At 36.8% G+C, this 15,258-nt stretch overlaps 1 protein-coding gene across 1 annotated transcript in view; it reads left to right on the forward strand.

Moving 5' to 3' along the window:
* The window catches only part of FOLH1 (folate hydrolase 1), a 58,706-nt gene that overhangs the window by 17,043 nt on the left and 26,405 nt on the right, over positions 1-15,258 (forward strand). Inside the window, exons 5-7 of the mRNA XM_057553873.1 lie at positions 4,036-4,161; positions 5,274-5,460; positions 8,411-8,504. Coding sequence (XP_057409856.1) covers positions 4,036-4,161; positions 5,274-5,460; positions 8,411-8,504 — 407 coding nt within the window. The remainder of the gene's footprint in view (positions 1-4,035; positions 4,162-5,273; positions 5,461-8,410; positions 8,505-15,258) is intronic.

Below are 15,258 nucleotides of genomic sequence, written 5' to 3' on the forward strand. Positions count from 1 at the left end.
AAGAGTTTAAATAATATAGGGAAAATTCCAATTTTTTTCATCCCCATCCCGAGGTTTCTCAGAACTTGTCTAAAAACAAGAAATGTAAATAAAACTAAGAGTGAGTCCTGACTCATTCTGGAAATAATTTATTCATCCATAGATCCATGACCTAATGCTTTAACATCCCGTAGCACTAAAAGTTGTATTTCAAGTAAAATTTTATGCTTAGGTATTATTTATAAAAGTTTGTAATGATGTTGTTAGACTCAATTTGATACTACTAATAATTATAATAGTAAATTACTCTTGAAGAATTTTCTTAACATGTACAGCTTGTCATAGGAAATAAATATTTTTAAGCACTATTCACACACACACACACACACACACACACACACATTCTTAATCAAGGCAAGTTTGGCAGTGATTAATAAAAGACTTGCAAACATACCCAGATTCTAGGTAACAGAAACTAAAATGGAATTTAGCATGCTAGATGGTAATTAAGGAGTGTTCTCTTGGTATCAATATCTGTAGCAGGGAGGAGAAGGAAGCTGGAATAGGCAGAGGGAGAAGTTGCACCTCAATGCCAGCTCAAGGACAGCCTCAGCTGACCCAATGGGCAGCTCTGGAGTCAGAATAGCCTTTCAGGATTGTCCTGGGCTGGACAAAGATGTCCAGGTATTCATATTCCCACATCGATCAGTCATTGAACATGTGCATCCTAAGAAGGGGCATGACCTTGAACAAGGTGGCTCTCTGTAGCTGATCGTGAGCAAGGGGCTGACTCTTTAAGGCTGCCTGCAGAGAGCCTTCCCTGCAGCTGGAGCAAGAACATCTTCAGTGAAGGGGAATCTGGACACCGACGCACTGGTGTCCAGCACGAATACATTTTACTTTAGAGTAAAATGCTTTAGGGAAAGGGGCAAATACAAGTTCAAGGAGAAAAAGTGATGATAAAATTCTGACTGAAGAGTGTGGTTTTAAAATGGATGATATTGAATAATAAATCATTACAATATTTAAATTCCTTTGGATATAAATAAACAGTGAGGTAAAACTGCTACAAAAAATGTTAATATTTATAAAGTGCTGGAAATTGCATTGTTTGCCACAACTTAAAGACATGACAAAAAATTTCAGATGTCAACTTAAAAATAAAGGGGGGGGGGAGGACCTTCAAGATGGTGGAGGAGTAAGATGTGGAGATCACCTTCCTCCCCACAAATACATCAGAAATACATCTACATGTGGAGCAACTCCTACAGAACACCTACTGAACGCTGGCAGAAGACCTCAGACTTCCCAAAAGGCAAGAAACTCCCCCACGTACCTGGGTAGGTCAAAAGAAAAAAGAAAAGACAGAGACAAAAGAATAGGGACGGCACCTGCACCAGTGGGAGGGAGCTGTGAAGGAGGAAAGGTTTCCACGCACTAGGAGCCCCTTCGCGGGCGGAGACTGCGGGTGGCGGAGGGGGGAAGCTTCGGAGCCACGGAGGAGAGCGCAGCCACAGAGGTGCGGAGGGCAAAGCGGAGAGGTTCCCGCACGGAGGCTCGGCGCCGAGCAGCACTCACCAGCCCGAGAGGCTTGTCTGCTCCCCCGCCGGGGCGGGCGGGGCTGGGAGCTGAGGCTCGGGCTTCGGAGGTCAGACCCCAGGGAGAGGACTGCGGTTTGCTGCATGAACACAGCCTGAAGCGGGCTAATGCGCCACAGCTAGCCGAGAGAGAGTCCAGGAAAAAGTTTGGACCTGCCTAAGGGTCAAAAGACCTTGGGATGTGCGAGGAGAGGGGATTCAGAGCACCGCCTAAATGAGCTCCAGAGACGGGCGCAAGCCTAGGACACCAGAGACGGGCATGAAATGCTAAGGCTGCTACTGCAGCCACCAAGAATCCTGTGTGTCAAAAACAGAAATACAGATCAATGGAACAGGATAGAAAGCCCAGAGATAAACCCACGCACATATGGACACCTTATCTTTGATAAAGGAGGCAAGAATATACAGTGGAGAAAAGACAGCCTCTTCAATAAGTGGTGCTGGGAAAACTGGACAGGTACATGTAAAAGTATGAAGTTAGAACACTCCCTAACATCATACACAAAAATAAACTCAAAATGGATTAAAGACCTAAATGTAAGGCCAGGCACTATCAAACTCTTAGAGGAAAACATAGGCAGAACACTCTGACATAAATCACAGCAAGATCCCTTTTGACCCACCTCCTAGAGAAATGGAAATAAAAACAAAAATAAACAAATGGGACCTAATGAAACTTAAAAGCTTTTTTTTTTTTTTTGAAACTTAAAAGCTTTTGCACAGCAAAGGAAACCATAAACAAGACCAAAAGACAGCCCTCAGAATGGGAGAAAATATTTGCAAATGAAGCAACTGACAAAGGATTAATCTTTAAAATTTACAAGCAGCTCATGCAGCTCAATATCAAAAATCAAGCAACCCAATCCAAAAATGGGCAGAAGACCTAAACAGACATTTCTCCAAAGAAGATATACAGATTGCCAACAAACACATGAAAGAATGCTCAACATCACTGATCATTAGAGAAATGCAAATCAAAACTACAATTTGGTATCACCTCATACTGGTCAGAATGGCCATTATCAAAAAGTCTACAAACAATAAATGCTGGAGAGGGTGTGGAGAAAAGGGAACCCTCTTGCACTGTTGCTGGGATTGTAAATTGATACAGCCACTATGGAGAACAGTATGGAGGTTCCTTAAAAAATTAAAAAGAACTACCATACATATGACCCAGCAATCCCACTACTGGGCATATATACCCTGAGAAAACCATAATTCAAAAATAGACATGTATCACAATGTTTACTGCAGCACTGTTTATAATAGCGAGGACATGGAAGCAAACTAAGTGTCCATCAGCAGATGAATAGGTAAAGAAGATGTGGCACATATATACAATGGAATATTAGCCATAAAAAGAAATGAAATTGAGTTATTTGTAGTGAGATGAATGGACTTAGAGTCTGTCATACAGAGTGAAGTAAGTCAGAAAGAGAAAAACAAATACTGTATGCTAGCACATATATATGGAATCTAAAAATTTTTTAAAAAGTGGTTTTGAAGAACCTAGGGGTAGGACAGGAATAAAACACAGATGTAGAGAATGGACTTGAGGACACGGGGAGGGGGAAGGGTAAGCTGGGACAAAGTGAGAGAGTGGCATGGACATACATACACTACCAAATGTAAAATAGATAGCTAGTGGGAAGCAGCCACATAGCACAGGGAGATCAGCTCAGTGCTTTGTGACCACCTAGAGGGTTGGGATAGGGAGGGTGGGAGGGAGACGCAAGAGGGAGGGGATATGGGGATATATGTATACGTATAACTGATTTACTTTGTTATACAGCAGAAACTAACACATCATTGTAAAGCAATTATACTCCAATAAAGATGTTTAAAAAAATCCAAAAAATAATAATAAAAAATAAAAGAGGGATACATTTGTCTTCAAAAATAATCTAGGGAGTAGGTGAGCAAAAAAAAATGTGTGAAGAACACTGATCTAATCTAACAGGCCATTTTACAAATGATAATGTTGATACTCTGAGATGTTAGAATACTCGCACGTAATCCTGAAGCCAGACCAGTAAAGCAGTATTACCTGACATTTCTTTTTTACCTGGTGGTGTGAAGACCCATTGTGAATATACTTCAAAGAGAATACAGCTCTCATCTAGGACTTTTTCACCTAGGGTATCTGGCCCCTTCCAAATTGCAGTGTGTATATTTACGTGCATTTTTCTGGTGAACGCTTCTATAGTTTTATGGTCACTTTACAGGAGACATCGACATAAACAAAACTTAATAGTTAATTCGTAAGTCTCTACCCAGGTAATTGCCTTCTCAATTCAAGTTCATTTCTCTGTTGAATCTCTTACCTGAGGCTCATGCTTTTCTGACCCTCTTGCTTACTCTTGTCTCTTACCTCTTTCAAAGATGTGAAACAGTCTTCACACAGAAAAACCTCTTTTATTAAATCTTACTTGTACTAAGTCATCTGTGATCTCAACAGGGTGACCTAGTCTATGTTAACTACGCACGAACTGAAGACTTCTTTAAACTAGAGCGGGACATGAAAATTAATTGCTCTGGGAAGATTCTGATTGCCAGATATGGGAAAATTTTCAGAGGAAATAAGGTAAAAAATAATCTTTTTTTTTTCTTTTCCACAAAAATTAAAAGTTATATTGTACCTTACATGGGTAGAACGACATCCTTAAAACTTTTAGAAGACTGTGATCTTCTCATACTCTGTACCAGCCCACCTAATAGGGAGGATACATTTTCTAGCTTATAGACAGGGGTTTTAAACTGGGTCATTGGAATTCGGCCAGTGTAGAAGTTCAGGGAAACAGAGCAGGTTTTTTCCATACCTACACATTATGCCTGTGGTCTACAAAGAAGCATGCATTTGATTTGTTGTTAACCTTCAGTATCTTTGTTTTAAATGTTACCTTTGAAAATATTTACTAAATTAAATTTTAGTATTAATTCTTGTTATAGGTAATGAGAGAAACCAATTTATACACAGCAGTTTTGAAAGTTACTATCACTTAATTTGGCTTGATTTGCTAATATTTTTTCCTCTTTTGTGGGAAGCTAAATTTCAGAAATATTCCCTCTCAACCATAGAAGAAATGGGAATCTAGTCTGTGGAGTCTACTTGCTTATTGTGCTTCTAGACTAGAGGAAGGAAATAGCACATACTCACTACCACTAATATGTACATTTTTTTATATGTACTTTCTTTTAAAATTAATTTATTTTTATTTATGGCTGTGTTGGGTCTTCGTTTCTGTGCGAGGGCTTTCTCTAGTTGCGGCGAGCGGGGGCCACTCTTCATCGCGGTGCGCGGGCCTCTCACTGTCGCGGCCTCCCTTGTTGCGGGGCACAGGCTCCAGACGCGCAGGCTCAGTAGTTGTGGCTCACGGGCCTAGTTGCTCCGCAGCATGTGGGATCTTCCCAGACCAGGGCTCGAACCCGCGTCCCCTGCATTGGCAGGCAGATTCTCAACCACTGCGCCACCAGGGAAGCCCTATATGTACGTTTTTAAAATCTGCTGCTCTGAGGGCTGATTCAGCCCTGGAAACTCATTTTTAGAGCTTGCAGTAGGAAAAAGAAAAAGCCAACTCTCTGTGAGATGTCCCTTGTTGTAAGTCTAAGGATAAAAGATTGAAGATAAGGTTTAGCTACTTATTTAAGAGTAATTTTGAGTAACCAACCTAAAATAAGGAAGACTGTCTTTTCCAGGTTAAAAATGCCCAGCTGGCTGGGGCCAAAGGGATCATTTTGTACTCGGATCCTGCTGATTACTTTGCTCCCGGGGTGGAGTCCTATCCAGCTGGTTGGAATCTTCCTGGAGGTGGTGTTCAGCGTGGAAATATCTTAAATCTTAATGGTGCAGGGGACCCTCTCACACCTGGCTACCCAGCAAATGGTGAGTGGCCAGGCCTTAATCATCACAAAAACTTTAACATTGTAAAGTGATTTTACCGAAGGATTTCCTTTGACACATGGATAAAGTATGTCTTGTTCTTGTTCTCTTTGTATCTAAGAATAAAGGATTTTGAACTCAGAAAATTGTTGGTTCGGGTCCCTTATCCCTTATTTGGAATCCTTGGGTCTGATAGGTTTTGAAATGCAGACATTTTCAGATATTTAAAAGTAATATGGTGCATATACCATTTCTTGCATAACATTCACATAGGAGGCTGGAGCAGAAAATGGGAAGCAAGCATGTAAATATTTTTGCAGTAAAATGTATGAATAATCATATTAAGCAGAGGAACGTAAGTAATATAAATAGTCTGTCTACTCAAGTCAGATCTTGCTTCCAAATTAGTTTACATCAGATCATGTTTTGTTGACAAGTAAATTCCCCCCAATTAATGGATTTCACAGTTTTTAAAATTTCTAGTTTTAGATGAGGGATAGTAGAACAAAAGAAGTTCTATAAATCCCTGAAATGACATTTAGAATTTAGAGCCTAGAAAATGCTTATTGTGTCATTGCTGTATAAAGACAATAGTGATCACTTTCAAGGAGTATTTCCTAAATGCTAGCTCTTTACATGCATTAACAGCCCTATAAGCTTTGTTGTGTTATTATCTCTACTTGACAGAGGAGGGAAGCGAGACTAGAAGTAAGCAATCTCTGCCCTAGACCATCACACCACTAAATGAGGAGTGGGGATTCAAATTCAGATGGTCTGGCTCCAGAGTCCACATGTTTGTCTTATGCTGAAATGCTCTGCTGTAAAACAATAGATCATTAACAAAGGGAGCTAATTTATTTTGAATGTACTCAGCTAGTTGATGACATTTACAAAAATCTGTGATCATTTAATTTGTGTGGTTTAAAACTAAGGTGTGTACCTTGGATAAAATAGGTTACCAAAGTATCCATGGCATTTCCATATTTATATTTCATCTGGATTTTCTATCAAATTGTAAACTCCTTTAAAGTTTATGCATTTTGGCTTCGTAAATCTTCTTGGAATATAGTACATTATCATAGATTTTTTTTAAGCGATACATATTATCCTATAATAAAATCACATAAGTCTACCTGAACTTTACTTACTTAGCCTTTTTATTCCCAAGTTTTGAAAAGTGCAACTTCTCCCCAGCTCTGTTGGTTATATAAAGTTAAAATTGTGAGCATAAAATAAGATTATCTGGACTATTTCTGTTTATTATCCTCAAATTTAAAAGATGACATTGTAGAAAGAAAAATCATGTTATCCCTGTGAGGCTTGCATTTGTTGAATTCCCTTTCGTACCCTATTTTTTTTCTTTTCCTTTTAATTTTACTTTTTATTATGGAATAGTACTAACATACAAAAAAATAGAGAAAATTATCACCACTTTGTCAATCTTATTTTATCTCTTCGTCTTCCCTTTTTGCATTATTACCCTAAAGAATTTTAAAACAAATCCCATGCAACATATTATTATGTGATTTTACTATAAAAAGAATAGCTTTTGCAATCACCTAAAGCTCTTATAATTTAAAATTTTGAAGAAAAAAATGGAAAAATAGCTCTTATTTTTCTTAAATCTGAAGAAATGACAGAAAATGTGTTTTTATTTTGAGGTAGAGTTTACATATAACAAAATGCACAGGTCTTGAGTTAATTCAATAAATTTTTTAAATTGCATGTATCTATATCACTCAAAATAAGATATAGGACATTTCTATGACTCCAGAAAGTTCTCTGGTGCCCCTTTCTGGTCAATTTTTACCATATCCCCCTAGAAGCAACCACTTTTTGATATATGTCATCATTGATGAGTTTGGTTTTGAACTTCATATAAATGGAATCAGATAGTAACTATTGTTTTGTGTGTTGGTGGAAAATCAAATAACAGTCAAGCTAAGAAGAAAGAGAAGAGAATTTTATTTGAGTCAAACTGAGGATTATAACCCAGGGAACAGATTTGCAGAAGCTCTGAGAACTGTTCCATTGGTCAGGAGTTAGAGATGCAATTTTATACATTTCTGAGACAAAGAATTTATGTGTTATATTGACAGGTTAGCATTCTACCTAAAGTTGATCAAAGATGTTTTGGTCAGTTATGTATTGACCAAAGGCTCCAGAGGGAGCCTTTGGTCAATACAACTCCCTGTATGGGATGAAAAAGAAATTAAAATAACCTTAAAATTACAATGCTGGTGTCTGAATAAAGCAACCATTTTTCTTAAAGGTTGATTACATCCTCCTGTTTGAGGAGGTCTGGTTAATGTACAATACAGATGCACATTGCACATTGGGAAAGGCCTGCCACAAAGTGGGCATATTATTTTTTTTCTTTCTTAGTTTGATTTTCCAGTCATAGAAAAATTTATGATTTTTCCTCATCATTTGCCTTGCTGATCTCACTCAGTACAACGATTAGAGGTTAGTCATGTTGCTGTGTGTGTTAATAGTTTCTTCCCTTTAATTGCTGAGTACAATTCTATTATGGGACTGTTTTACAAATTGCTTATTCATTCTCCTGTTTACAAACAGCTGGACTGTGTGTGTCCCATATGGGCTACCTAGATTCAGCTGCTATGAGCAATTTTGTGCAGGTCTTTTTGTGGACATATGTTTCCATCTTTCTTGGGTAAATAACTAGGAGTGTAATTGTTCTGCCATAGGGCATAATTCTGTATAACATTACTTTTCAAAGAAGTTATTTAAAGTGACTCTCTAATTATACACTCTTACAAGAATGTATGAGAGTTTCAGTTGCTCCACATTTTCGCTAACATTTGAAGCTGTCTGTCTTTTTAATTGTAACAGTTCTAGTAGATGCAATTTAAGAATGTGTTTAATGTGATTTACAGAGAACATTTTGAAAGGGACTCCATTTTTATTAGAAGTATGTTCAACTTTTTTTCAGAATATGCTTATAGACGTGAAATCGCAGAGGCTGTCGGTCTTCCAAATATTCCTGTTCATCCAATTGGATACTATGATGCACAGAAGCTCCTACAGTAAGTTTGTAAGAAACAAACAGATGGCTATTGGGGTAATTCTCTTTACTGGCTATCTTCAACTTTCATGCTTTTATCTCCATTATTTGATACTGAAGTTTTCTGTGCGCAATTTTTACCACACCCCCCTAGAAGCAACCACTTTCTGATATCTATCATCATTGATTAGTTTGGTTTTGAACTTGATATAAGTCGAATCAGATAGTATCCATTCTTTTGTGTGTTGGTGGAAAATTAAATAAGCATACAATTTTATCACTATTTTATAGAACAATGGTTCTAACCTGGGATTTGCTTTAAATACTGGTATCCAGTGTGTGACAGCCATGAAAGTGAGTCTTTCAGATCATCAACTGTGGGGAGTGTAATTGATAAGGTGCTCCACTGTGTTTTGAAATCCATTACCCTGTTTGTGTCAAGGCCATGCTTCCCATAGATGCTCCCAGTCAGTAACTAAATGTAGCAAGGGTACTAAATGAGACCCAATACTGGGAGGCATGGGACTCCTCTGATGGGAGACTCTGGCTCAGGACTCCCTGACAGCCTTGCTATCGAGGGATTCTGCCACCAGCACTCTTCTTTCTTCTCTTTTTCTTTTACCCCATTTCTGACCTGCATTGCAGTCTGATGGCTTTCTCAGCCTCTCTTAGCTCCCTTGCTATTTCCTTCACACGCCTTTCCCCTAATAAATCTCTTACTTATTGAAACCTCTTATTGTCTGCTTCTTGATGGACCTGGAATAATGCCCTTTGAAAGCATCTTCCACTGATTTTCATCTTTATCCATTCCTCTTCTTCCTCTGCTTTCACTATTGAAGCTTCTCCAAAGTTGTTACTGTTTAACCTGACATTGGAGCTCTTTCCTCTTTCCTGTCCTGCTTTCTCCCATCTGCACGTCCCTTCTTCTCCATTATCCTTGAGGAGGGGAGAGAGCACTGACTTCTCTGAAAGTAGAATCACTGGAGACCAGAGCATCTGGCCAGTTAGTCCCTTTTCTTCTTTGAGTTTAAGACACTCTTAATCATTTTATTCTAGAATGTATAAGAAAACTTTTTTATGACCTAGTTCAGTGCCCTCATTTTTACAGGTGAGGAGGCTGTCATCAGAGAATTGGAGGTGTCTGTCCAATTTAAGGGCAGATTAAGGAAGAGCAAGCACCCTGGTCTTTTTTTCTTTTGAGCTCTTAGCTTTACCACATGGGTTAGGATTCAGGATGGGACACAACTTTTGAGGGCACCACGGACTATGTGTTTGTGTAAATATAAAGTCTAAATTTTCATTATATTTAAAAGATGAACGTGATTGTAGCTTTACTTGTGATAGCGGAAAATTGTAAACAACACAAATCTTCAATAATTGATAAGTAGTTAAATATATTACTGTCTATGACAGTACATGAAGCCATTAAAATATATGTTGTACAAGAGTATTTAACAATGTGGGTACATGCTTATGCTGTACTATTAAATAGAAAAAGTAGATTTCAAATATATATATATATAATATTATATATATATAAAATAATCCCTAAATTATAAGTTTTAAAAAGTGAACCCATATTATCTTTGTAGTTAGAAAAAGAGTGCATGGAAGGAAAGAAGGAAGGATCATACAGAATTGGACGTGAGGTGTATTTAACCATGTCTACCATTTGACTGCTCTGGTAAACTAGTTGAATTTGGTTATGCCCTAACTGGGTAGTAGAATTATTAATACTTGATCAAAAAAATTACCAAATGTATTTAAGTCAGCTTTAGTAAGTCATTTTGTAAATGCAATCATCATTAAATAACATAAATTCTATGGAAGTATATTTTACATTCAAAACACCATGATTAAAAATGAATTTTGGAAGTACAGAAATGTATTAAAAATGTATTTGGGAGGAGGAGATGATCTGTGTATACTAAAAGCAATAAGATAGTTTCTGTTTCACCATCCATACCTTCTAAGGTATAGTGAAACATTCTACAGACTGGAATTTAGTCATAAAATATTTTAAGAACATGTAATTTGTTTATGAATTTCATTGGCAGTATTTACTCCCTCTGCATAATTATCAAGGGAGTGTGCTATGTATCCATTATAGTCAGTTCTCATATTCCCACAAACTGTTAGTAGTGTAACATTATGTATTAATTAGAATAGACAGTATTTTACAAATTGGATATATCATAAAATGAAAGTTTCTTAATAAGTATATGAGAAGAAGCAGAGAGACATAAAGTTATATAACGGCCCAGGTATGTCGAGAACTTTAATAAAAAGTTGATGAAATGTGAATTATAGAAAAAAGAAAATTGTGTTTACCTAGGTGGGAGAAAAGGGGAACAGTGTGTATGTTCTTTCTTATTCTTTTTTGCATCTATACTGAAGGGAATGTGGTTATATGGTTTCTCTTTGTCTTCCTGAGTAACTACCAGGATTATAATGACAGCAACGGCAATACTAATAAAGACAATGATAATAGCATCTAACATACATAGAGTGCTAATTATATTCTAGCACTTACTTTTTGCTAAATGATTACATACTGTTTATCAATTTGCCCATAAAACAACTACATGAGTTAGTATTGTGATAACTAATTTTACAAATAAAGAAATCAAAGTTCAGAGAGTATGTGATAGATCTGGGACCCAAACTCATGCCTGATGTAAAAGACAGCTTTGTTGAGCATCACTTATTCTCTATTCAACAGCACAAGCATTTAGTAGGCACCTCTTTGTCAAGGCACTGTCTCATTCTTGTGTCTCTGCTCAGAAGACCTTTAATGGCTTCCTACAGCCTGTCCACTCAAGATACACTTATGGAATGGCTTCTTTTTGTCAAGCACTGTGGTAAAAGTATGATTTATATATAGGCTTTGTTCTCAGGGGCCTCAAAATATAGTATAGACGCTCACAGCTTAATAGAGGCTACATGACAAACCACGAAATTCTAGCACATCATTTTCTGCCCATCTAGCTTGTTCCTAATTTTTAAGAATTAAACTCATTATTTTGAGATAACTGTGATTCACATGCAACTGTAAGTAGTACTAGAGGGTCCCTCTAGGCCATTTACCCAGCTTTCCCCAATGGTAACATCTTGCAAAGTATAGTACAATATCACAACCAAGATATTGATACATTTTTTTTTATAGTCATGACACAAAACATTTCCATCATCACCAGGATCCCTCATGTGGCCCTTTTAGCCACACCCACTCCTTTCCTGTCCGCCTCCATCCATACCCTCTGACCTTAACTCCTAGCAACTACTAATCTGTTCACCATTTCTATAATTTCATCATTTTAAGAATGTTATATAAATGTATACCCTTGTGGGATTTTTCTTCACTCAGCATAATTCTCTGGAGATTTGTTCAAGTTGTTGTATATATAGTTTGTTTTCTTTTTAATACTGAGGAGTGTTCCATTGTATTTGGTATCACAGTTTGTTTCACCATTCGAAGGACAACTAGTTTGTAGCTATTATGAATAAAGCTGCTACAGATAACCGTGTGCAGATTTGTGTGTCAACATAAGTTTTCTTTTCTCTGGACTGCAATTGCCGGGTCATATGATAATAGCATGTTTACTTTTTTAAGAATCTGACAAACTTTTTCCATAGCAGTTGTATCCTTTTACATCCTACCAGCAATATAAAAAAAATACAGGTCTTCCAATCCTTTTATAAGCACTTGTATTCTGACATCAGAAAATATTTCAGGTTTGTCTTGTATTTTCTTTCAATATTTCTAGTTTTCTGATAATTTTCATCATGAATGGATGTTGAATTTTCCCCAGTGTTTTATTGTTGCTGTGGTTGTTTATTTTCTGCATCAATTATTCTGATCATGTGGTTTTTCTTTAGCCTGTTAATGTGGTATATTACACTTTTTGATTTTTGTATGTGGTATCAGTCTTGCATTCATGGAATAAATCTCACTTGGTCATGGTGTATAATCCTTTCAAAATGCTGTTGAATTTGGTTTGCTAGTATTTTATTAATGATTTTTGTGTCAATATTCATATTTATCTTTAGTTTCCTTGTGATTTCTTTATCTAGTTTTGGTATCATGGTAATGTGTGTTGCATAGGGTAACTTTAGAAATGTTCCTTCTGTTTTTCTAAAGAGCATGTGAAGGATTGGTGTTTAATCTTTATTGATTGGTAGCATTCAGCAGTGAAGCCATATGGGCTTCTCTTTCTGAGAAGTTTTGATTACTTGTTATAGCCTACTTACATTTTCTCTTTCTTCAGTTTTGGTAGTTTATATCTTTTCAGGAATTCATTTCATTGAGGTTAATTTGTTGGTATATAATTGTTTATAGTGTTCCCTTATAATCCTTTTTATTTCTGTAAAGTCAATAGTAGTATTCCCTCTTTTGTTCCTGATTTTCAGTCTTCTCCCCTTTTTTTCTTGGTCAGTCTAGCTAATGATTTGTCAATTTTGTTGATCTTTTCAAAGAACCAACTTTTGCTTTCATTCATTTATCTTTATTTTTTTTTTCTAGTTTCTATTTTGTTATTTTTGCTCCTGTCTTTATTATTGCCTTTCTTATGCTTGATATGAATTTAGCTTGCTTTTCATTGTTAATTTCTTTAGGTGGAAGATTAGTTTATTGATTTGATAGCTTCCTAGTTTTTTAATGTAGGTGTTTACAGCTATATATTTCCCTCTAAACACTGTTTTAACTTCATCTCATAACTTTTGGTGTCTTATGTCTTCATTTTTATGTATCTCAAAGTATTTTCTATTTACTCTTGTGATTTTTTTCTATGAGCCATTGGTTATTTAGAGTCAATTGTTTAATTTTCATATATTTGCAAATTTTCCAAATTTTTTTCTGTTATTTTTTTTCCTCAGAAGTTTAATCACCTAACAACACATTATCATAAATCGCTCTCAAATTAATTCTTTGGCTTCAGTGCAGAATCATTTATTAATGATGATGGCAGTCAGCATCCATACATGGCTATTCTTAGAACACTGCTGTCTTCTTTTTTTTCTTTCTCTCTTTTTTTTTTATTGGAGTATAATTGCTTTACAATGTTTTGTTAGTTTCTGCTGTACAGCAAAGTGAATCAGCTATATGTATACATATATCCTCGTATCCCTTCCCTCTTGGACCTCCCTTCCACCATCCCCCCATCCCACCCATCTAGGTCATCACAGAGCACCGAGCTGAGCTCCCTGTGCTGTACAGCAGGTTCCCACTAGCTGTCTATTTTACACATGGTAGTGTATATATGTCAATCCTAATCTCCCAGTTCATCCCACCCTCCCCTTCCCCCAATGTGTCCACCGTCCATTCTCTATGTCAGCCTCTCTATTGCTGCCTTGCAAATGGGTTCATTGGTACCATTTTTCTGGATTCCACATATATGCATTAATATATGATATTTGTTTTTCTCTTTCTGACTTACTTCACTCTGTATGACAGACTCTAGGTCCATGCGCATCTCTACAAATGACCCATTTTCATTCTTTTTTATAGCTGAGTAATATTCCATTGTATATATGTACCACATCTTCTTTATCCATTCATCTGATGATAGACATTTAGGTTGCTTCCATGTCCTGGTGGTTGTAAACAGTGCTGCAATAAACATTGGGGCGCATGTGTTTTTTTGAATTATGGTTTTCTCAGGGTATGTGCCTAGTAGTGGGATTGCTGGGTCATATGGTAGTTCTATTTTTAGTTTTTTAAGGAACCTCCGTACTGTTCTCCATAGTGGCTGTATCAATTTACAATCCCAGCAACAGTGCAAGAGGGTTCCCTTTTCTCCACACCCTCTCCAGCATTTATCGTTTGTAGACTTTTTGATGATGGCCATTCTGACCAGTGTGAGGTGATATCTCATTGTAGTTTTGATTTGCATTTCTCTAATGATTAGTGATGTTGAGCGTCCTTTCAGGTGTTTGTTGGCAATCTGTATATCTTCTTTGGAGAAATGTCTATTTAGGTCTTCTGCCCATTTTTGGATTGGGTTGTTTGGTTTCTTATATTGAGCTGCATGAGCTCCTTGTATATTTTGGAGATTAATCCTTTGTCAGTTGCTTCATTTGCAAATATTTTCTCCGATTCTGAGGGTTGTCTTTTCGCCTTGTTTATGATTTCCTTTGCTGTACAAAAGCTTTTAAGTGCAATTAGGACCCATTTGTTTATTTTTGTTTTTATTTTCATTACTCTAGGAAGTGGATACTGTGATTTATGTTTTTCCTGTGTTTTCCTCTGAGAGTTTTATAGTATCCTGTCTTACATTTAGGTCTTTAATTCATTTTGAGTTTATTTTTGTGTATGGTGTTAAGGAGTGTTCTAATTTCATTCTCTTACATGTGGCTGTCCAGTTTTCCCAGCACCACTTATTGAAGAGAGTGTCTTTTCTCCATTGTGTATTCTTGCCTCCTTTGTCATAGATTAGATGACCATAGGTACATGGGTTTATCTCTGGGCTTTCTATCCTGTTCCATTCATCTATATTTCTGTTTTTGAGCCAGTACCTTACTGTCTTGATTACTGTAGCTTTGTAGTATAGTCTGAAGTCAGGGAGCCTGATTCCTCCAGCTCCGTTTATCTTCCTCAGGATTGCTTTGGATATTCGGGGTCTTTTGTGCTTCCATACAAATTGTGAAACTTTTTGTTCTAGTTCTGTGAAAAATACCACTGGTAGCTTGATAGGCATTGCACTGAATCTGTAGATTGCTTTGGGTAGTATAGTCATTTTCACAATATTTATTCTTCTAATCTAAGAACATGGTATATC

Source organism: Balaenoptera acutorostrata, chromosome 9 (genome assembly GCF_949987535.1).
Source record: "Balaenoptera acutorostrata chromosome 9, mBalAcu1.1, whole genome shotgun sequence".
In the NCBI taxonomy this organism is placed as follows: domain Eukaryota; kingdom Metazoa; phylum Chordata; class Mammalia; order Artiodactyla; family Balaenopteridae; genus Balaenoptera; species Balaenoptera acutorostrata.